This window comes from Musa acuminata, chromosome BXJ3-6, assembly GCF_036884655.1.
Source record: "Musa acuminata AAA Group cultivar baxijiao chromosome BXJ3-6, Cavendish_Baxijiao_AAA, whole genome shotgun sequence".
In the NCBI taxonomy this organism is placed as follows: Eukaryota; Viridiplantae; Streptophyta; class Magnoliopsida; order Zingiberales; family Musaceae; genus Musa; species Musa acuminata.
Window position 1 is genome coordinate 41,459,971 of NC_088354.1, and position 22,933 is coordinate 41,482,903.

The window sequence follows — 22,933 nt, forward strand, 5'->3', positions numbered from 1 at the left end:
TAAAAATAGGTAAAAAAAAATAAATAAAGAACAAAACATTATTTACACTAATAATAATAATAATAATAATAATAATAATAATAATAATAATAATAATAATAATAAAATTCTTTGTCATCACTACTTTTCCATACACTTAAGTTTCAAATAATCTTAGATTAATGAGCTCGACCTAATTTTAAGTTTAAGAGAGATGAAAATTACAATGAGGCAAAGGCTGCTGCAAATGTTTTCATGCCATTGCCTCCCTGCTAGAGATTGCAACATATCGGCGGCATTCAATTCATTTCAAAGACAACATTCTCGCAACAAATAAGCATATCTAATTCTACCATGTAATATTTCTTTTACAGCATACATAAACAACGCGTATAAAAAAAAAAAAAAGGATTACATGCTATTTTGTAGGATTTAGCCAACTACAACTAACTCCATGAGATTACATGCCCTGACTGCAAATGCAGGTGAAAAATAATAGGACTGACTCATTTAAAAGTTTGAAACGGGTCATTACTGACTGTTAAGAACTGCCTACCTTAGCCACTCAAGAGAGAGAGAGAGAGAGAGAGAATGAGAGCAAAAAGGGTCAAATAATGTGCTCGCAATAATTTGCATCACCTCTGAGGTTGATCTGAGCTAGAGGGTCCAGCGGTGGTGGGCGGCGCGGACAAGCTGCTTGCCGACCCATTCTCAGCAGGTGGATTAACACCCCATTTGCCTTCAGATTCTAGTGGCTTTACCACATGGACACCACCATCAGTCAAACCAAGGGCAAATTGGTTTGGCTCTGATGGATGTGCAGCAATCACGAGCGGATGTACATTTGTGCTGTCAAAACAAGCAGACAGTAATCAATCGTGTGCAGGTAAAACTGCAGACTGTTTTAAGTTGAGAAAGAAAACAACTATGACTCTTCTTAGCTACATTCACAAGGCGAGAAGCACCATCAGCAACTAAACTAAAACCATAACCATAATCATCAAAACATGTAGTATGGATCTTTATTGTGCCTTTTTCTTTTTGGAGGAATGGAGCCTAAAAGCATGCAAAAACATGGGTGACAAAATACGGCATGCTGCATATATATATATATATTATATATATGATCTTATTGCATCATTTTATGTGATGAATAACCAGGCTACAGTTGCAAAGCAAGTTAGTGCACAGACTTGTATCCATTATATATCAACTCAGAGAAAAGTGCAAAAAACACTAGACTACATGAATTGATTCTTCGTCGTACCTGACACTGGCAGGGAGATATGCAGCCGGAAGGATCCGACAACGCAACTTGAGGTTTGCAGCATTAAATATACATACAGTGGCATCTAAGAAACTAGCATATATCGACTGACTGTCACAAGAGAATGTTGCATGTGATATGGGCGCAGAACCTTCACGAGGAGACCACTGAAAGACAAAAAAGGACTATTGTTATGAGGATTAACATTGCATAACCTATATGCTCCAACATTTACAAGCTGACATGAATACCTGCTTGACACATTCTAGTTTAGTAGTTTCATATATAGCAATCTGGGTCTCATGCACAGCTAGGAAGTGTATTTGATCTTGATCGAACTGAACACGTGTGTCTGAGATGGTTGATGGAGTGCGAGCAGATTGGATCTGCAGAAATCTGCTTCTCTGTTTCTCCCACCCCTCAGTTCCCCAAACACACAACTGTAGCAAAAGAAAGAAGGAAAGCGGATGTACACATAAAGAGGTTAGCCTGTGATTAAAGAACCATATGTGAGCTCATTATATGGTACATGTCCCATATCCCCCTCAAAAATAAAGCATCAGTGAATAACCTGAGCATCAGCTCCAGATGAGACCAGCACATGTAAGGCATTCGAAAAGGCAAGACCAGTAATTCTCTTCGAGTGGCCTCTAAGTTTTCTCTTGACCTGCATAAGCATATCTTGTAAACAACATTCTTTCTTCGCACAAGTCACATGTTGCTTTAATAGCAAAGTACCTCATCAACTCGAACATTATATATCTGAATTGTAGAGTCATCCATTCCTATAGCAATTATATTGTTGTCTAGTGGATGAAATGCGAGAAAAGTTGCTGTAGGTGGTGGTGGCATGAATGTTGTCATAGTCTGTTATTTAAAACAAAATGGTCAATATTTAAGCAAGAACAAAGCAGTAATGCATGATGTAAACTTTATGTCTGACCTTAAAAGTCATCATGTTGAATAGAGATATTTTCCCTCCTGATGCTGACACGACGTATGAATCATTCTTTGACAATGCAAAGCAGTGGACAACTTCATCAGGATTTGTGTCAGTAATTTCATTAGTCATCAATATGCCACTTGGTGGTTGCCATAATTGAGGGGCAACACTTGCCGTTGCCTACAAAATGAAGCATTCCCTTTGTGAGAAGTATCGGCAGAATTTTGGATTTATGCTAATTGAAGAAGGATGGTGTTTTATGGAGGCATTTATTGTTTCTTTTACCTTTCCACTTGAATTGCGTTCATTACGAGGCCACTTCCAGAGCAGGTGAATTGCGTTTGATGCTAAAGCCAAAATGGCAGCACCAGAATTGGTGTAGATCAGTCTCGAAATCTGTAACAAAACAGGGCCTTGAAAAACAATACTTTTCTTGCATGACAACTAAGATAAATGCAACTTTAGGATCCAATGGCAAAAAGAAGTCAAAACGATGATGTTCCAAAATCATTAGAACTTTGATGCCACATGGAAATCCTATTCCAAGTGCATAACCAACAACGTCTTTTAATTCCTAAATGAATGACCAACTTATCTCACTAGTAGATTGGCTAATGATTCTTAGATCTAGATTAAGGACTTCAGGTACAATCATCAAAGGGAACATACAGTAGATAGAAGCAAGGACTTAAATCTTAAAAACCAAGCACGTACTTGTCCCTTCTGACTAGTAGAATAGACTCTGGTATATCACTAAAAAACTTAATGAAGCATTCTTGCCAAAAAGAAATTAATGAAGCATTAACGCAAGTGTCCGTATATCTCAACATGGTACATAAAATATAATGCATACCTGTACATGATCAAACTGTTAACAGTATGGTTGGTACATTTTTTATATGCACCATGAGATTCAATCAATGGCAAGACATTTCTTGATAAACTACTAGAACATTCTCCAAGCAATTGGTCACATGAAGAAAAAGGAACAAAGAAAATGTTTTACGCCTAATATATAAGCCATGAGCACTTGAGCCTAGAAGCATCTAGTATAATCTAAAATTCTAAATAAAGTATTTGTCGCATCCAACCATCTCAGGATTATGACAATAGGTCTACATTCGAAGATGATCAATTTTTGGAAGCTCATCAAGCACATCAAGAAACCACAAAGGTCACTTTTTAATGGACCACCTAGATCTCTGTATTGTTTACCAAAAGCAACTCTCGGATCTCAAACAACAATCATGAGATCTGTGGCAATAGATAAATTCAAGATACCAAAAATAGTTAGGTTAAAGTTCAGACAAAGTTTAGTGACCTATGGTCACATCACATGGACCAAATAATATTTCTTATTAGCTTATCTTACAAGACTAATAAGGTATTCCTTCATGCTTACTTTGTTTTAGCCTCAAAATCATCCTCCAGTACAAATGTACTTTACTTTTTTCTAAAGTCAGTATTCAGTTGAATATTGTATCACATTCGATTATTCTTTGATTTAAGAAAATAAGCAGCCACGATGGCTTGTTACAGGTTTATATATTACTTTTCATCTATGTTTAAGAAGCATAGAAACCACTCATATTCTTAGTTCATTTGCTTTTATGATATGCCTTGTGCAATTAGTGAAGGCAAAGGATCAGAAGCTAACAAGGATGTTATAGAATCTATCTAGTAAAGTGGAATAAGGATCACAGTTAATGAATTTCATGTTGGATAACCTTAACAAAGAAGGATTGTTGTAAAGTCAACAGATTGTGATAACAATTTGTTATCACAATTTGTTGAGACGACAGCTTTACTTCTAAATTCTGGTAAAATCTGAAGGAAAGTTATGCACATGGTTTGCTTTCCCAAAAGCTATCTCCGATGGATGTAAAATCTGAAAGGAATGCTCATACCTTATAAATTGAACTGCACGCCATAACCTGACACCTATTTGCCTAGCAACACAACCTCAGCATGAAGCAGTTCAAGCCCAAATCACCATCAATGAAAATAATACATTGAAAAACATATCTACATAAATTAATGGAGAAATCGTTTAACTGATTGATCCAAAGAACAAATGCAGTCAAATTCCAAGCATCTTTTCAGAGGTCAATAATGCACGTATTATTGAATGATTCAGTACTAAGATTAGAATCGTCTTCATCATATTGTTACTAAAGCAAGTAAGACTCATTTCAAGTTCAACAAAGACAACCATAGAGCAATAAATTCTTACAACAAACGTAATGTAGGTTGCCATACAGATATGCATCTATGGACCTTATATATGACAGTGATGGTACATACTTTTTTCCCTGATAAATGCACAAAGGTCTTGTCTCAATAGAATGCAAAGTTGTGGAACACTCCAAGAAACAAAAAGGATGAGATGCACTGTGAGCAAGTTTAGAAAAGGTTCTTGAATTGACAATGCATATCAATCACAAGTTCCCATATGGATAAATGCCAAATAAAATTTTCAGTAAAATTTTGACTGCAGAGAACTAACCTTGCTTGTTCTAAGATTATCCATAAGCCTTAAAGACCGACATTGAGTTGGTTCATTGATTTCTGTAAGCTTCCAGATCTTTGATTTGTCCATCGATTCATCAGTAATTCTAGGTTTTACATCCACCAAGTTTCTGCCATCTCCATTCTACCAAAATTGAATACAAAGTTAGCACAATAATAGTCTATAGAAGTTCCTGAATTCAAAATGGATTGCAATACAGCAGGGTTCTGAGATTAAAATGATAATTTTGAATAAAGTTGTGTATGAAAGAATAGTTCACAAACCATTCCAGATATTGGCATAGGTGGAGCAGTTCTATCAGTTATTCCAGAGGTAGTTGCAACAGCAGCAGCAGACAATGTGCTCATCATAGGCTGTATCAGATATCAAAGATAATGGCATGACATTCTCACCTTGTCAAAAACAAGTAGTTGGCCAGAAAAGCCTACCTTTGTTATAGTCTCTGAAACAGTCCTAGACGCATCAAAAGAACGATTTTCAAGTGTGCGCAACAGACGAATTCCATCAGCATTTGCCAAAATTTTAATTCCATTATCATGTGTAGAAACAGCTAATAATGTTCCTTCCTTGTTAAACCGTATCCTTGGGCTTGCCTGAAGTTAAAAGTTGAAGATATATAAACAGGGACTTTATTTAAAAATATTTATTTATGAGGATAGTAAAAGGAGAACTGACTGGAAGGCCACCATCAGCATCAATGGTTGTTAATAAATTAGTATTATCCATATCCCAGAACTTGATTAAAAACTCGTCTCCAGCAGCCAAAAACCGGTTCCGTGTGGTGTCAAATTGCACAACACCCAAAGAACGTTTTCGAAATCCTTGGTATGTTCTCTTCACAGCTCCTTCAGTTTCATTCCATTCCACTATGAATGTTTCCCCTTCTTTACTAGTCCCACATGAAAACAGCCTACAGAAAATGAGAGGAAACATTCATTGAAAAATGCAGAACCACTGTATATTTATTCTAAATTTTCATAAAAACAGGCAATAGCAGCGGAAATATACCTCGAACCATCAGCACTATAGGCCATTGTAGTACACCAATGTCCTGGGGCATCATAATCCACCCTGGATCCCAGATTGTCATACAACCATGCCTTTATTTTTCCATCTAGTGCGGTTGAAAAGATGAACTGTATGACCAACAAAGGTAAAAGGTAAAAAGAATTAAATTGAACACAAAAACTCATCCAAAAGAAGAATACCTAGTTGTATCAATAACTTACTTAAAAGACTAAATGCGTAGATTACCTGAATGTTCTCCTTGTGATGAGGGCAAACAGAATACACAGGTGCCCCATGCCCTTCAAAGGTATACTGTTTTGTGCCGCTAGTTGCATCCCACACCTAACGTAACACATAATTAGATTAAAATGTCAAGCAAGCAACCAAGCACATATACTTCAGAGTCTAATGTTCTATCGTTCTTCAGGACAAACCTTAATTGTCTTGTCATCTCCACAAGTTATAAAAGAAAGCTGCTTACTGGGATGAGCAAATGCAATATCATTAACACCGCCAACATGAGCATCAATCTGCGGATTGAATGTTCAAAGAAGCCATCAATAAGAATAAACAGAGAAAGTAGTGCATTTAAAGATGAATCCAGATTTCCAAACCTCCAAATGCTGCCTGATATCATCACTACCATGATAAGAGTATATTTGGACAATGTGCCTCGAATAAGCAACACCTACGCAATGGTTAAGGAGTAATTAGGGAATACTAATGACAACTCCCTAACAGTCCCTTTTTATCTGCAGAATATTCATATACAAAAAGCCAAAAACAAAGAACTCCTCGTTTTTATAAACATACCAATAAGGAGCCACATAAAAACTTATTGTTTTTACAAACTTACCAAACAAGGAGCCATCTGGGTTCCATATTATTCGATTAACTGATACAGCAGGATCCTTAACCAGAGATGCCTGAATAATGGAGCCGAACTCAGATCCATTGTGCAACACCAGAGGACCATTCAACAGTGTGTAGTATCAGAAAATAAAACCCAAACCTGAAGAGACATGGAGCAAGTTCCAAGCTCCCAAACTTTGAAGTTCTTATGAATTAATCTCTCCCTAGTGCCAACATCCCATAAAGCAATGTCTCCCACATTTGTACCAACTACAATATGACAACAACAAAAGAACAACCAGACTCAGCAAGTCATGAAAAGGAAATTACTTATAACTCAGAGGAGCACAAGAATGACAAAAAGCATACCGAGAAGAATAGTCCGTTGTAATGGATGAAAATCCATGCTCATGGGGTTCGAGCCCTGACTCAGCGTTCGTGCAACTGTTTTTGGCAAGTCCTCTATAGTGTATGTAGCCTGGTTATGATTCTGAGGATAAGAAACTGGCAGTATATTTACAGGCAGATTTACCTGAATTAAGTAGCCAACATTCAAAGGAACATTAGGATTACCCAGCAAGTAACATAATTAAGCAGTGCATAAGTACACGTACGGAGCAGAGACATCCAGCATACCTCATCAGAAATTCCAATGGGTCTTGTTCTTTTTGATACATGGTCAGAATCTGCTGATGAATACTCTATAGAAGGGTTGGCTGTTGGAGGAGTCCTTGGATGCTTCAAAATTGCCACTACACAGAAAAAAAAAAAAAAAAAGTTCAAAACAACTGACATTCCACCATAAACTTGTGCTACCAGCTATCACAGAGTCCACCACACTACCGGGATTTGTAGGTGCATTGAGTCCAATAGCTGCACCAGAGACAACTGGATGGGTTACAGCTGAAGGATTAGACATCCAGCCAGCCAGGGGTGTAGGAACTGGTGCTGGCACTGGTTGAAAAGGCTGAAGAAGAATGATATGTTAAACATTTGAGAGTGATCTCATGATAAAAAAACAAGTAAATTAAGATTAGGTAAGTTACCGCATGAGTACCCAACGGTGGAAAACCTCCTGCTTTGGGCATGGATCCAAGTAGTGGATTGTTTGCCGGTGATGGAGCAAGAGCACCATTTGGTTGTCCGCATGAATGATCAACAAAAAGAGTTTTAATATCTGGATTTGGCCTAGGGTTTTTGCATAGCTGATGCTGCCAGTTTAAACTGTCATATCACATAATGATTAGTGAAACTGAGTACTTATCAACAAACTCCAAATAGTTAGAAAATTGAGATGACTCATCTGATTGTTCAAGATTAAATGGATTGAGATGCAAATTAAAAACAAGCTTCCAAATGCACCACGGCAGGTTTATGCCATCTGTGCAACTTTAAGTTGAGCATTCTTCCTAGTTCTTTCTATCTGCAACTGGATCTATATCCATGACATTGATGTCTTCCAATATATTCAGGAAATGACTGCACCATCTTGCTCTTTACCAAAGATCACTGTTTGCTAATGAAATATATGTACATATATAATAGTAACTTCCTCATGTTAATGATGTATTTTAGGCAAAATTCACTTGAGCAAGCTTATATCATCATCAAATAACTGGCAAGCATGGATTCGTCACCCCACCATCTGGTGCCAGGTACATCAGGCAATCTTCTATTGCCTCATTCAAACCCAAGTTATGTAGATAACCTCAGAGAAATTGCATTTACTGGCTTTCACTTCCAACAGTTGGCTTAACCGATTCATAAAAGGTACTATACAACATTTTTTATTTATTCTATATATGATGACAATAAAAAATCACAAGGAGAAGTTTATTGTGATTGTTTAAATACAAACCAAAAGATGATGTAAACACTACTGTTGTAGAAAAGGAATCTGAAGATCAGATATCAAGTGAACAGGGTTAGATGGTATTCTTTGTTTATAGCTGGAAAAGATTTCCAAAAGGAAAAAAATGGAGTTTATTTTAGATATGCAATGTGCCAAATGTTACTGAGTGCTTGTCTTTATAGGGCTTTTATGTAGGTGAAATAATTTTGAGCTGCTACCTCATGCTTGAAATAATAGATTACTTGCTGCTCTCTTCAGTAAAGAGAATGAAAATCCAAGTATCGCTAACAGCACATGGTGTAACCTCTTAGAGTCTTACCTTTGGTTAATTAGGGTACGTAGTCTAGAACTTTTTAGGTTTGGAAACTGTAATTTATCTCGGAATAGAGGGTTTGCTTCAATCAGCTTCTTGAGCTCAACAAGCATTATGGTCCGTGCTGATTTTGTATCCCCATACTTTGAGAGTTGCTCATTCTCCCTGAAAAGCTACTGTATTAGGCATCACAGAAGTAAACGATGAGGCAAACAATCGAGATAAAACATAAGTGATGAGAATATAAATGGTTGAACCTGAAATTCTCCAAAGTTAGAAGTTGTGTGATTTCCTTAAATAGCTCCTCATTAAATGAGGCAAAGACCTTCAAATCCTTGACAAGGATTTCAACTGCTTTTGCTCGGTCATGCCTAGGGAACAGAAACAAGGATCAATTTTATAAAAAAAAAATTCTTCAAAAAAAAAAAGAACAATAAAATAATAAACTGAAGCGTACTTGTCCAATGCTTCAAGATACTTCTGCTTCCTTATTTCGAAAAATATCTTCATGGAGTACCGGTTGTCATCAACCTTGGTGAAGCCAGAGAGGTACCGCTCGACGTTATCCCAATTCCCGTTATGCACCTCATCCTCAAAATACTTCATATTGAAATAGAAGCCAGCCTCCTGCTCAAGCCTGCATCCAAACCCCACAAAAAGAGAAAAATCCCAAAAAGAAAAAGTCACGAGATAGCCACGAGAAAAACCCATCAATCAACCAAAAATCGAATTTTTAACGATGTCACCAACTTGTGAACTGTTTCTTTGAACTTCTCTTCATCGAGGAACTGCAGAATCAGAAACACCAGCTCTCTGCTGAGAGACGACATTGTCTTGCCCCTGACTCCACCTCAAAACCCTAATTCCTCAAATAAAAGAAATACAGAAGACAAAATAAGATAAATCTTCCCATCAACCACACGAACTTGAATAAAAAAAAATCAATTTTTGGAGAACAACTCATAACCAAATTTCGAAAATAATTGAAAAATGGAACCGTCGATGAATCCAAACTTGAACCAGAAGCAAAGAAGACCAAGAGACCAGCATTCGATTTGCCAAATTTTCTTCTATCGCTTCCGTCGAGACAACTAAGCTTGGCACCGGAATCAAGGACCGAACCGTTAGGGCTTGAACAGATCGACGAAGGAAGAACAGCACCAGGATCGGTAATCGAGGAAGAATAAGAAAAACAGGAGAAAAGAGGGCCAGAGTGGGAAGCGAAAATTCCAACGAAAAGGCGAGGGAGATCCGAGCTCACCTAAGAGCAGAAGAACGGGAAGACGGCGAGACGGATCGATCCGAGCGAGGCAAAGACCAGAGACGAGACGAGCGACCAGCAATTTCGATCGAAACCTACAGAAATCGGACTGTCAGAGGAGGATTCGGAGCCGAGAGCGGTTGGATTCATGGTAAAGGTGGGGATAAGGTCCGCAGCTTATCACTGTGATATATCCACTCGCTTATTAGAGATGCTCCGCGTCCGCCCTTATAACGCGTTGGCGTGTGGGGCCCGCTTTGATACAGCCGAAGTCTCGGACATCGCGAACGTAGCGGAATCTGCCGGCTTTTATTAGAGGGAACGAGGTGAAATCAATGTGATGGGATGATGGAGTCCGTACAGAACAATATGTCCGCGCCCAATGAGATAGTAACACGTAGGTCTGGAATCGCTGAAGAAGTAGAGTATGAACAAGGAATCACCACGGAGCCAAATGATAGCACGAAATTTGAGGATGATGATGATCACAAGGAGATCCACTTTCCGTCAGCTGGTGAGAAGATTTGGCAGGTATTTTATGGATTTAGTATCTAATAAAAAACCCACCTATTTTTTTTATTTTCCTCTAGAAAATGATATATATATAAAGATAAATACCTCAGATTTTTTATGACGATAAATGCATGTTGTCATTAAAAAAAACCTCCTTGTCAGTCGTAAATTTTAAGCCACAAGTACTAATATTTATCATTAAAAATATAATTTATTGACAGAATTATCATATAAAAAAATAATGATATTTTTCGTTAATGATTAGTAGTCATTTTTCTTAGAGTGTGGTTGAAGAACTACACATGAAGTCACTGAGAAATCAAAAAATCTATGACAAGTTAGATATCAAGTGACTGGAGGTTTATCCTCATGTAAAATCCTTGAAAAGACGGAACAACTATAAGATCGTTATTATATTAGAATAAAAAAAATATAATTCTAAAAATGCTGTAAAGATTTTCTCAGCACTTTACCTAATGTAATACTATTTTTCCAGGTGAAAGTTGATATGATAACACCTAAAGAGGAGAGAGAGAGAGAAAGAAAGAGGGCTTGATCTAAACAATAGCACATAGTTCTTGAGGTGTTGGATGACATCCAGAGTTCCCCCAAACACTTCAGTGAGAACCAGCTCTCAAGTTTAAGCTCAAAGAGCCCTACTGAATTGTTTGAGGGACTCCAGAGGTAATCCAACTCTTGTTGCTCTTTTCATAAGCATGCTACGACCTATTTATAACCATTCCCTTTGTAAGAGCCGGTTATCCGATTGGTTGCTCCCAGAGCTGTGGGTGCATACGTTTCGTCGTTCACTGAACCTACACACTTGAGGTCTCATGATCGATAAGGAGGGAGGAAGAGAACCTTCAGGGGTGTGACCACAAAGCCACCTCCGGCTATGTATCCTTTTGGCCGACTCCCTATGTCCTTCGTGTCATAGCACCCCAGAGATGCCATGCGACTCCACCATTTCACGAGCATAGATAAGCTTCGATGCTCTTAGGCATGGAGGTCGACGGGAAGACTTGTGCAAGCTAGATTGTCAACGCATCATTTCTGCTGTATTAGATACATCCATCTGGAAAAGAATATGCATCACCGCAAAAGGGACACTTGTGCAACAAATAGATGTATACACTGGAAAAAAGGGACACTTGTGCAACAAATAGATGATTCGATTACCTCCAACAAAGACATTAGAACTTCCCTGGAGCTTGGATTTTTGAGAATTTGCAAAGCTGTCTCCTACACCAACTTTAAATAGTACAACAATTAGAAACATATAGCCAATTTAGATAAGAGGATTGAACGAAATATTTGATTCTCTCATGTAAAAGAAGAATTAACGAGGACGGGTAGGAGGAGACGCATTCATCTACTACGTAGAAACTGTGCGTGAATCTTCCGAAAGCATCGTTGTCCCAGATAGACATGTCGCCTAATAGAGACGCTGCGATCACTGTTCTCCCACATGGATCAGGACGTCCTTTGGTGTGCAGGAAGGAACACAATGCAACAGCCTCACCATTTCTCTCCTAATGCTTCCATTGGATACATATGGAATGCTCGTCCTCTCCTTACCATCTCTCTTTCTCTCTTGAAGAAGAAGGAGCCGATGGTGTCCCTCTCCATGACTATACTACCTATGGTCGTACGCTCCATTGTTCTTTATTGAGATTCTCGATGATACATCTTCGGATGTCCATGATTAGTGTTAAATGATGGCTTACTTAATTGTACTCGAGGAAAAAAAACGAAGGCCTCCGACTCCGCATGCTCAATTCCTTACTTGGTCCAAGAAGGACTCCTACTGTGTGCTAGAGAGGCCACCGTCTCTGCAGAAAGAAACCACGAGGACCTTGGCTGCTTAGCAACAACAGAAGATTCATCAATCAGGAACAAGTTTCGTGACGGGAAGAGAGATTAAGAATCATTTTCTATTGCAGGTTTAAGAATCATTCATAGCATTAATGCAAGGCTGTGATGTCGAAGGTAGCCTTCTTTTTCTTTCTCCCTTGTCAGCACAACATTTAACTCCAAACTACAGAAAACGATCTCTCAGAACACTTCTTTTTTTCTTTCTCTCTTTCGAAAAGAAAACTAAACTTTACAAAGTGTAACGAGAAAATACACCGTCCTTCGCATCTCCAAGAACCAAAAAATTACATGATTCGATTGTACGTGCATCTACACTATTTTCCTGCCTAAAAACATGGAAGAATTTACATTCAACAAAACAAGGAGTCAATCATTTAATGTTCCTGACCAAAGTCAAAATAGTCCATGGCGGAGGAATATCTCACAGTTACCTTTCTCCTAATTCCTCGACTTCACATTTACTTGCTCTTCAACCTTATTTTGTCACCAAACTCACAACCAAGTAGTTGTTCTTCTTTTCTCTCTTCTTTTTCTTTTCTGTTCTTGGCTTGTAAACAAACCATCAGGCAACCGAATTTGTATTCGAAAGCGAGCACATTTATTTTCTTCGATCAAGAATGAAGCTTCATTTACAAGAATGATGATGGTTCGGCAAACGACCATGAATGACACTCGCTAAAACCTAGTGTGCTGCAACTTTAGTCCGGTGAGAGGTGACACACAGATACACTCACAGAAGATGTATCACATTTCCAATTCTAACTGGCAGCTTTCTTTTCGATGATGATCCCTGTCATCGTAAAGAAAGCATGTAAAGATGGCCTACTGATGAAAATTGTGTTGCTCTGACCACGCCCAGAAGGCAGATTGATCATCTGTGCTGTAGAACATGTTACAGAGGTTGTCTCTCTGGACGCTGCTCTCCACCTTGGGTGTTTCTGACTTGGAGGAGCTATGAAGAAGCTGGGAAGCACTCGGGAAGAAGGTTCTGCTCTGCTGGTGGAGATCCGACGGGTTATGGTTCATTGGTTCCCTTGAGATCTCCAGACTGATGTCAGGGCTGTTCTCGCTCCTCATGCTGCAGGAGCCCTCTGTTTCCTTGTTGAGATTGATGGACTCGGAGACATCTTTGCCTTTGAGACTCAAAATCTGCGATGCGTATTCATCCACAGAATGACAAGTGCTCCAAGGCAATTCATGACAATTCAATCAAATCTCCCTACAGGAGAGAGTGGAGTACCTCAGAAAGAAGCTCCTTGTTGTGGGCGTGCAGGGCATCATTCTGTGCCTTCATCATCTCAAACTGTCTCTTGAGTTCATCGTAGTCCTTCTCCAACTGCTTGATCTTCCACCTCGCTCTCCTGTTCTGGAACCATATAGCTATCTGCCTCGGTTGCAGCCCGAGAGATCTGGCTAGTTCCATCTTCCTCTCTGGCTCCAGCTTTTTCCCCATCACGAAGCTCTTCTCCAACGTCCTGACCTGCTCCAAGTTGAGCCTCTTCTTCTTCTCCCCCGGTGGCTGCAGTCCGTCGTCGGAAATATCATCCTCCAGGTTCAGCTCCTCGCAGGTCTCCATCCCCGAGAAGGACGTGGATCTTCTCCCTGCATCCATGCATTCGTTTGACGAAAGCCTCAGTGCCAGATCTTGAAAACAGTGATCTCACCTCTCAAGTCCTGTGGATAGGTGGGTAGCATTAGTGGATTCGTGGAGTTGTGGGGTGCGTGGTGGCTCTCCTCGTAAGGAATCCGTGACAACAAGCTTGCAGAGAAGAATGGCGGCATTCCATTGTGAGACATTGCAGGTCACAGACACGAAAAGTCCTGGTGGATGCTTGTTGTTGTCCTGGTGAAAGGGAAAGGTATGAGCCTCTGTTTTTCTGAGATAAAAGTGGGAGAGAGATTGGAATGAAGGGCATAGGAGCGAGGGACATGTATCATTGGATCTCGCAGAAGAGAGAAGGAAAACATGCATGCCGGTGGTAGTGAGAGAAGGTGGAAGGACGAACCGGTGGACTACATGCAAAGAAGATATGCGTACTCTTAATGAGGACAAGATGTAGAGTCCAAGTTACAGCTAGAGAGATGCAGGGAACCAGAGGTTGGTGTTCTGCTACAGAGGAAGTAGATGGCATCGGTAGGCTGCACGCACTTCAAGAATCCGAGGGCCGCCCGTGCGGTGCATGTGCGTGCTGACCCTTTCATCTTCTCATCTTCATGTCCCATGCGACGTGCTTTTAATGGTGGATGAGAACGAGATCAACAGTCTCAGCATCATCTGAGAGTATAGAACGCTCCAAAAGGGGGTAGGGAGATCTTTGTATAGAGAGACGAGAGAGAGAACAGAAAGTGGCCTAGTCGATTGTGGCTTTTATATCTCAATTTGCGATCAAAGATAATGGACGATTTTTCTGAAAAGGTTTTTTTTTAAAGATTTTTCTTGAAAAGTATATATCCTCGTTTTTTAATTTACTTATTTGATACTCATTTTTCTCTAACACTTTTAAATATCTTTCGCCAACTGCCACCTTCTTCTTTTTCTTTTTTTTTCGTTACAATGGTGGTGCGATCAAGGCAATGAGTCGTCACGATCAAACGAAAATGATCACAATGGGACGAAAACGATATAGTTGTAGTAGAGAGATAGAAGTAGTTTGACGAAGGTGATGACGTATAAGCATTGAGGCCTCGTAGAGGGGACAAAGGGGCTAGGGTCATGGTCATTATGGGATGGAATTAACATGGGCTTACAAAAGAGAAGAACATAGTCACGATGGGACGAAAACAATGAGACGAAGGTGGCAAGGTGTCGTTGTGGGGTGAAGGTGATAGAAAAGGAGCGACATACCTCGTGGAGGGGAAAGAGGTGAACACGATGAGATGGAAGCGATAAGATCTCACGGAGAGGAAGGAAACAATTATAACCGGAGAAAAGACGATGGGCGGAAGGTGACCACTATGGGGGCGAAAAGTAATGATCGACAATAACCATTCGAAGGAGGAGATGTGGTTGAGGAGTATTTAGGATATTAGAGAAAACATAAATAGAAAACTGACACCTTTCAGGAAAAATCTAAAAAAAAAGATTATTTTTTTAAATCTTCCAAAGATAAATAATAAGCATCCAAAGTACAAAAGATAGATATTTTCGTTGTGAAGCACTTAGAACTTTTAACTTGAAGTAATTAAGCATAACATATTTCTTGGATGCGTACAACTTAGAAAAGGCAAAAGGTCTCCGTCGTTCGCTAGGTGAGCATATATGCATTTAGAACTCAACACGATAGATGTATCATTCAAGGAGGCGTCCAACCATATATATATATGTATGTATATATATGTATATATATATGTATATATATACATATATATATATATATGTATATATATACATATACATATACATATATATACATATACATATATATATACATATATATATATACATATATATATATACATATATATACATATATATATATATACATATATATATATATATATACATATATATATATATATATACATATATATTATTCCCAAGATAGTCTTTAAACTAAAGCACACGATAACGTTGCTTGTCGGGAAATTACATGTTCTTGTTGTTGTATTCTTGGATGAGCTGCTTGGCTAAGTTTCCAGAAGTCCCGCCGCATAGACCTTCATGTTTAAGAGACAAAGCTGTCTTGTTATCATCATCAAGATAACAATTAATGAAGAAAGACTGGGCTCGATGATCTATGGATCACCGGTTCTAATCCTGCCATGGTGTTTACCGTCTCTGTGCGCTTGTCGGGTTGGAGATGGCATCCTCTCTGCGGTGCTCAGTGATCGATACCCATCGAGTGAAGCAGGAGTGCCACCGTCACCACCCCAACACAGATCTAGCTGCTGGCTCGGCAGCATAGCCATGGATGTACAAAGGTTCATGGAATGCAGGCCACTGGAGGCAGACACTCTGAGCATGTTGCTGCTGCCCAATTGATCAGGGAGCGTCCAAGTAGACCGGTCATCACCACCCATCGTATCTTGTGTATTAGGGTTTGTCACCGGCCATAGTGTCCCTGGCATCCGTCCATGGCTAGCTTGGCCGTGGACTGCTATCTGATTCTGCAATGGATGTGGTCGGTGTTGACGAATCTCCGGTTCCCGTCCGCGCTTACTGCATGGATTGACATTAAGAAACATAGAGGTTGACGTTGACTGGCCATCAGAGGAGAAAGAAAAGCTTCGATCGCTGTTAAAGTAATTAGCGGCAAGGAGGTGAGGAGAAGCGGAAACGCTGGAGCCGGAGTTGCGAAGGGAGATAGTGCTGAGAGAGGTGAAGGCGGCGGCCGCGGGGATGGTGCCAGTGCCTGTGGCCGCGATCACGGCGGGCTCAGCCTGCTGGAGCAGCCACTCGACGGTCTCCCCGTCGGTCTTGTGGCCAAGCTCGCGGGTGAGCTGGAAGATGCGGGCGGCGCAGAGGGCAGGCACGCGAATCCGTCGCCCGCGCCCCTCCACCTTTGTGTGGCGGTCCTTGTTGGAGTTCCTGATCTTCTTGGGAGGTGGCTTGTTCTGTGGGTTGACGACGGGCTCGCCGGCGGCGGTGGTGGTGGTGGAGGATATGGCAGGAGAAGGGTAGGAGGAGCAGGAGTGGTCTTCTTGCTTCTTCTCAAAGAACCCGAGAGCGTCGTTGGGCCGTCGGTATCCGCCTGATTCGCCTTCCATGCCTGGATTATGCCATGAGGTACAAACTGTTGTTATGGAGTTTGGCAGGAAGGATGAAAGGCTATGGGGAGATGGATCTGCGGAGAAGAAAGTGAAAGATTGAAGGAGATATTCCTGGAAGAGATAAGCCACTGCATCTTTTTGATGGATCATGTAAGCGCATAGTAGGGAATAGATATAGGAAGAAATGAATCGAGAAGATATGAAACAATTTCAAGATTCGGAGGACATCCAAATTCCACAACTGATGGAGTGGAAAGAAATCCAAGAGAATATTAATTCTTAACTCTCTTTACCTCTTCACTTTATTAATTTTCTTGTGTGAACCCTTAAGACAAAGGTTAATGACAAGTTTAGCATTAGGTTATTAGCATTTTGCAATCATTCATCTAACATTCTTTAGATCAAAGTCGGCCATTGTGAGCATTATTAAGAACAATCTTCATCATCATAAACTTGAGATGCTGAACACATTAAATATGTCCAAGTTAGGTGGGTTTTAGGTTGTGGATTATGGTTACCTAATCATATCATGTCTTTAAATTGAAGTATGGAAAACTGAAAGCAGGTGGTACAAGTGACAATGAAATGTTGAAACAGCGTCTTGTTCTTTTGTAGCAGGTCGCAGCTGATGTCATTAAGAAGGTTTACATCATTTCAAGGACGGAATGATTGAAGGTTGGAAAGAACCACACGACGCAAGTTCTTTGCGGATAGATAGAGTTGCAATGTGCATCCCTCCCTCTCTCTCTCTCTCTCTTTCTCTCTTTCTAACGAATGCACAATTGATTTGGATGCGGCTTTTGTGATTCTAAAAGTCAGTATCCGAAGATTACAAGAAATCCTATGAGTTTTTATAGTTTTAATATTAAAAAAATCTTCTAAACGAACGATTCTATAAGATAAATATCTTATATATCTTCGTATTTTAATAAAAAATAATATATGAGAAATACTTTGGATGACGCTCTTTGGGTCTTTTTAGAGGGTGAGAGAAAGATATAAATTTTTTGATTAATATGAGAGAGTATATAAAGGGAGTCATACTTGAGTAGAGATTTCACAATGTTAAGAAGTTGATTTTTTTTCATGGATGTGGATATAGATTGGAGTTATCAAATCATGTTAAATCTTATGTTAATTTTTTGGTACTTTACTTATTTATTGCTCTAAATTTCTTTTTCGATTCTCGAGTTTTTCTCATTCTTTTCGACAAAGTGGTGTTATAGTCCAAAAGATCTGTTCTACAAGTGAGTGATGAAAATTGAAAGAAATGTGAGGTAAAAGTATTTTCTCAAAAGTAGATAAAAAATTAAAAAATTAAAATACCTTACGCTAGTATTCTAAAAAGATAATGAACTAAAGAAGACGAGAGAAATGTATAAATTCTGAAAGGGTATACAGGAAAAGTTGAATGAAAATAATTTAAGATTTTTATAATTGATCTCACTAAAAATTTTAAATTTTTTTAGATATAAATGAGGGTATTAAATTTTATTTCAACTTTTTAATATATTATTTATTTATTTTTATTTTTTTAAAAATTTTCTCTCCTTCCTCAACGATAAAAAATTAAAGATCCATGATCGGTGATGTGTAGCTAACATTCTCTTCATCACTTAATATAAACAGGAGTTTCTCCCTATCCTAATCCAAAATCAACATGATTTGAGATAAACATGACAAGAATACACGAAGAACAATGTCATGTCATGTCATGTCATGATTAAGAAACTAACGGACAGTGATGCGCCAAATCGGTGTTCATTGTCCCAATTGTGCTTTCTTATTATGTACTTGAAAGGTTTGACTTCTTCACCATCTATACAATGCTTTACTTTTATATCTCCTCCCTATTAATTTAGTCTCATTGGGCGACCTCATTCTGCTACCTAACTAAGGATTGCAATCGGCCTGTGAGATTGTCCATACACTATATAAGCCCTCAAGTTCTGTGCTCGATCGATGAGAACATCCTCTTCCCTTTCACCATTTGCAACCCATGACGCGATCTTTACTGCAAACCCTGACGGATACCGTCGCGTCGAGTCAAACAAAGATGGCTTGTCATCCGAGCGGGTGCAAACGGGCGGTGGGTTCGTGGTTAGGTCTCTGGGAACGAGTAATTGTGGGGGATTATGGATGGGAACCATTTGGATTTAACGCATATAAATTGATTACATTACTTTGATTTAGTGCTCGGCTCGATCCGATGGTGCTGAGGAGAAGGATGCTCTTGGGGTTCGTGCTGGCTCTCTTTACCGGCATCGGTATCTATCTTCGGATTTGGTCGATCGACGGTGACGACTTCTCCGCTGGCGACGACAGAGACGCCCTTCGGTCTGAATCCCTCTTCTCCTCCTCCTCCTCCTCAGCCTGCCTCTCCCTTCTTACTTCTTTCGGGTGTTTGTTTCTCCATCGGATTTCAGTTTCTTTGATGTAATTGTTACAAGTAATATTCATTTCTCATAAGATCTTTTCTGCTATTCTATCAATTTTTAGAATTGAAGACCCGAGGAACCCCAATCTGATGGGGGTTGAGCCGAATACTCCGTTCCAAGCGGAATCTTTTACTTCAACTTGATTTTTTTTTTTTTTCCTTTCTTTCAAGAACTACTGTTCTTTAATCTGCTTATTTTGTGTGTTGGTTTTCATTAATCGATCATAGTGAATTGACATCAGTTGGTCTCGATCTCATTAGCCACTGTTTCCTGATCGGATTTTTCATCTTCGCTCATGTTTATGCATGTATCATCGGTGTCGACTCGAAACTGTAATCATGAATTAGGGGTAATCGCTTTCCCGAAAGGAATGTGTGTGGATGGCTATCTTTTCTACATCTACTTGTCCTTTATGGCAATATGCTCATTTGGCAATCGTGATGTCTAGAGATTTATGGGGTTGGGATTGATGCTGACTCTGACCTCTGATAGGTCTGATGGCTCCTACTCTAGAGATTTATGGAGTCCATTTCTGGTCTACATTGATAACCCTCTTATTTCTTGGGCAGGATATCATCATTGTATTGGCGACAAGAATTGTCGTATGTCAAAACAACGGAAACATTCTTATGCTCAAAATCGAGGAACTAGTTAACCACCGATATCGATTAAAGGTTCTTTTGGTTGCATGTTAGGTGTACAATATACGAGTTAACACACACATGTTGGAGTCAAACATCTTCTTGACTGTCTTTCTAGGACTTTCTTCATGTGAACTCATTCGATGGTTGTACAGGTGATTGGGGGACAGGGTAATGAAGCCTTTGCAAAAAATTGTTGCCCTTGGTTGTCGTCTGAGAGACCAGTTTCTGGCATCATTTGAGTGATTACTTGCCATGCAAAAAAGAAATGAAAAGTTTTGCACACGATAAGTTGTCAACGTAGGAAGTTGTTTAGCTGAAATATGCAATTCAATCTAAAATATTATGACACCATAAGCATGACTTTACATTTAGCTAGTTACTCTTCTCATTCCAGTGTTCTCAAATATGCTCTTAAGCTAGTTATCTATGTGTCTTTCACTAGGATGCATCTGAGAAAAGGCCTGCTCAAAGTATCTACCTTTATAATCAGGATCATTGCCTTTTTGAGCAATTAATAACTGAACTTGTATTCATATGTTGGATAAATCGTGTTGATATTTTTTCTTTAGATTCTTTTGTTACAAGCTGAGTACAGCAAAGAATCTTGTTTTGAGCATTACCTACAGGTCCAAAAGTGTCATTCCTAAGTTATTCTACTATGCAACTTTTATATATACCTTGCAGAAGAGAATTTGAACATGCAAATATGGAAGCGATGGATGAATCTGCTGAATGGAGAATGAGATATGATGTGGAAGTGGATAGAAGTAGGCAAATTCAGGATGAACTCCTAAAGGTACACCCTTTTTTTTCCCTTTCCTTCATTTTCAATGCTTGTACTAAATTATAAATTTTGATTGCAATTACCATTGTTTTGTGCTTGCTCTTGTTGGGTACTTTCGATATGTGATCTCCAATAAAATAGAAAATAGACTGCACTAATTAGCTGAAATTTTTCCTGCCAATTCTGGAAGGAGAAAAAGTTTGTTTGTTTTGACCAAGAAGTCTTTTTTCTTACAAAAATGGATAGAATAAGGATGGTTGCTGAGATTGTTTTGGACATCCTATCTTCTATGATTTTGAGATGCAACTGATTCAACTAACCTGCGATCATGTAGGATAGTAATTAACGAATCCATGCACCACTAAATGACAGAAGAGCAGGGAGGTCAATTGACAACTATTTTCATACAGAGGAATCAGTGAGTATGTTACCATCACAAAATCTTGAAGCTTGGAAGGTATTTTTTCATTGTTCTATATAAAATTGGGTGATGTATATAATGATACACCATAATAATCTTAGATGAAGCCATACAGTTTCAGATTTAATCAATTTAACCTGTGGACTTCCCAGGTAGACAAATAAAAGTGTAAATTTTGCCTTGGCAGGAGACCTTATAGTATCTCCCTCCTTTATCTATTCTCAGATTTGTTCTCTTTTCGTGATAGTTGCATTCTTTCTGCTGTTTATGGTGAGAAAGTGAATAAATCAGATTCCTTTTTGTTTGAATCTGCTTCCATAGTGTTGTTTTCCTATAACATTAAGGTGCATTACTAAAATTATTCTGCATTTTGATATTGCAGTTTGTTTTCAGTGACTGGGCTGCAATGTTTTGCTGGTTCCAGTTTTTTTATCAAATTGACTTGTGCTAATTGAACTTTTTAGACTTCATCATTTTTTTGTTCTGCTACATATGTTGCCTTATTCCGATGTTTAAGCTGTTCTGCTATGCATATGTTGTACCTCAGTCCATATATATATATATATATTTTTTTTTTTCATTTGTACTTTTTCAAAGTCTGATAATTTATCCTGTTTGCAGGTCAAGGCCTCGTTAGCTGGGGCATCTAGGAGGTTCAGCATGCTGCAAAAGGTATCTATGCAGTCATGGTATCTCATTTCCAGTTTTCAGCTCCTTGCTGCTGCTTCTTAGATACTATTGCTGTCAGGAAAACATGAAACTGCAGAAGCAGTTTGAATCCTTGAAACAAATCAAAACTAAAGGATGGGAATGCAAGTGCAATTAATCTTCAACCCAACTTTGAGAATAAAGAGGCGTATCGTCCAACAAAATCCTCAATACTGGCTTCAGATTCTCATGCACAATTTGATTAACCCTCGTATGCAAGCAGCAATTCAAATCCTCCTTTTGCTTCCGTGCTGGTGGGTAATAAACTTATTGTTCCTTGGTAAGCAAGCTATATTCTTAACAGCAGGAATCCTGGTTTCCTCAACAGAGGAAGCTTCATTGCGGTTAAAAAAAGCAAGATGTGTCCGGTTTCATGCCCAAATAATGACTATATTCTGAGTACTCTGCAGACTAGATCGTGGTAATAAGGAGGCCATCATACTGACTGTCAACTGCTACATGAATCCACAATTGGAAGATTGAAGTATTAGATGCTGTTTTTCTGACTAAGGAGAGGACGTCACTGATAAAAGGCAATCAGATGCTTTGATGCTGTGGCTATAGCAGAGTTCAAGAACCTGTTTTTTCTATGGGTTAATAAGGATAAGAAATGCACCTCATTTTGTGCCGGTGGTGTTAATTGGAATAGCAGCAGTGGTTAGATGGCATGATCTCTTTGTCGTTTGTTAGTTCATTTTTTGCCTCTTTTCTTTTCTTTGGTCACAGGGTGGAAGCATCTGCTTCTTGAATCATATACTTTGATCATTTTATTAGACCAACTCTTCAGATTAAATATGATTATATGGAATAGTCAGTAATATGGACTTGGGAGACC

The 22,933-nt window shown here is 39.0% G+C and overlaps 4 protein-coding genes across 7 annotated transcripts; 1 reads left to right on the forward strand and 3 right to left on the reverse strand.

The window, feature by feature from the left end:
• Window positions 1–300: 300 nt before the first annotated feature.
• Window positions 301–10,185, reverse strand: LOC103989954 (protein TPR3). Its single transcript, XM_009408931.3, has 26 exons — window positions 10,006–10,185; window positions 9,495–9,603; window positions 9,202–9,381; window positions 9,002–9,115; window positions 8,751–8,909; window positions 7,626–7,803; window positions 7,423–7,546; window positions 7,216–7,331; window positions 6,949–7,111; window positions 6,740–6,849; window positions 6,584–6,653; window positions 6,342–6,415; window positions 6,162–6,257; window positions 5,974–6,069; window positions 5,728–5,855; window positions 5,395–5,629; window positions 5,148–5,312; window positions 4,983–5,072; window positions 4,696–4,842; window positions 2,475–2,585; window positions 2,190–2,369; window positions 1,985–2,113; window positions 1,818–1,913; window positions 1,498–1,686; window positions 1,247–1,413; window positions 301–828 (listed from the first exon to the last, which is right to left on the reverse strand). The coding sequence occupies exons 2-26, from the start codon at window positions 9,572–9,574 to the stop codon at window positions 615–617; spliced, it is 3,411 nt and encodes a 1,136-aa protein (XP_009407206.2). The 5' UTR covers window positions 9,575–9,603; window positions 10,006–10,185; the 3' UTR covers window positions 301–614.
• A 2,783-nt stretch (window positions 10,186–12,968) lies between these two features.
• Window positions 12,969–14,565, reverse strand: LOC135581655 (homeobox-leucine zipper protein ATHB-13-like). Of its 2 annotated transcripts, none has more exons than XM_065153313.1 (4): window positions 14,432–14,565; window positions 14,058–14,236; window positions 13,634–13,995; window positions 12,969–13,542 (listed from the first exon to the last, which is right to left on the reverse strand). In XM_065153313.1, the coding sequence occupies exons 2-4, from the start codon at window positions 14,188–14,190 to the stop codon at window positions 13,216–13,218; spliced, it is 822 nt and encodes a 273-aa protein (XP_065009385.1). In that variant the 5' UTR covers window positions 14,191–14,236; window positions 14,432–14,565; the 3' UTR covers window positions 12,969–13,215. The 2 variants fall into 2 exon arrangements, with proteins under 2 accessions (XP_065009385.1, XP_065009384.1); XM_065153312.1 differs by having other exon boundaries at window positions 14,400–14,486.
• A 1,362-nt stretch (window positions 14,566–15,927) lies between these two features.
• LOC103989952 (transcription factor TCP15) lies at window positions 15,928–17,355 on the reverse strand. Its single transcript, XM_009408928.3, has 2 exons — window positions 16,167–17,355; window positions 15,928–16,050 (listed from the first exon to the last, which is right to left on the reverse strand). Exons 1-2 carry the CDS (start codon window positions 17,251–17,253, stop codon window positions 15,980–15,982), a joined length of 1,158 nt encoding a protein of 385 aa, XP_009407203.3. The 5' UTR covers window positions 17,254–17,355; the 3' UTR covers window positions 15,928–15,979.
• Window positions 17,356–18,974: 1,619 nt separating this feature from the next.
• Window positions 18,975–22,792, forward strand: LOC135581657 (uncharacterized). 3 transcript variants are annotated; one of them, XM_065154132.1, is made up of 5 exons: window positions 18,975–19,208; window positions 19,297–19,440; window positions 20,870–20,981; window positions 22,012–22,062; window positions 22,139–22,792. In XM_065154132.1, the coding sequence occupies exons 1-5, from the start codon at window positions 19,066–19,068 to the stop codon at window positions 22,214–22,216; spliced, it is 528 nt and encodes a 175-aa protein (XP_065010204.1). In that variant the 5' UTR covers window positions 18,975–19,065; the 3' UTR covers window positions 22,217–22,792. The 3 variants fall into 3 exon arrangements, with proteins under 3 accessions (XP_065010204.1, XP_065010205.1, XP_065010206.1); XM_065154133.1 differs by having other exon boundaries at window positions 18,979–19,203; XM_065154134.1 differs by having other exon boundaries at window positions 19,053–19,192.
• The last annotated feature ends 141 nt before the right edge of the window (window positions 22,793–22,933 follow it).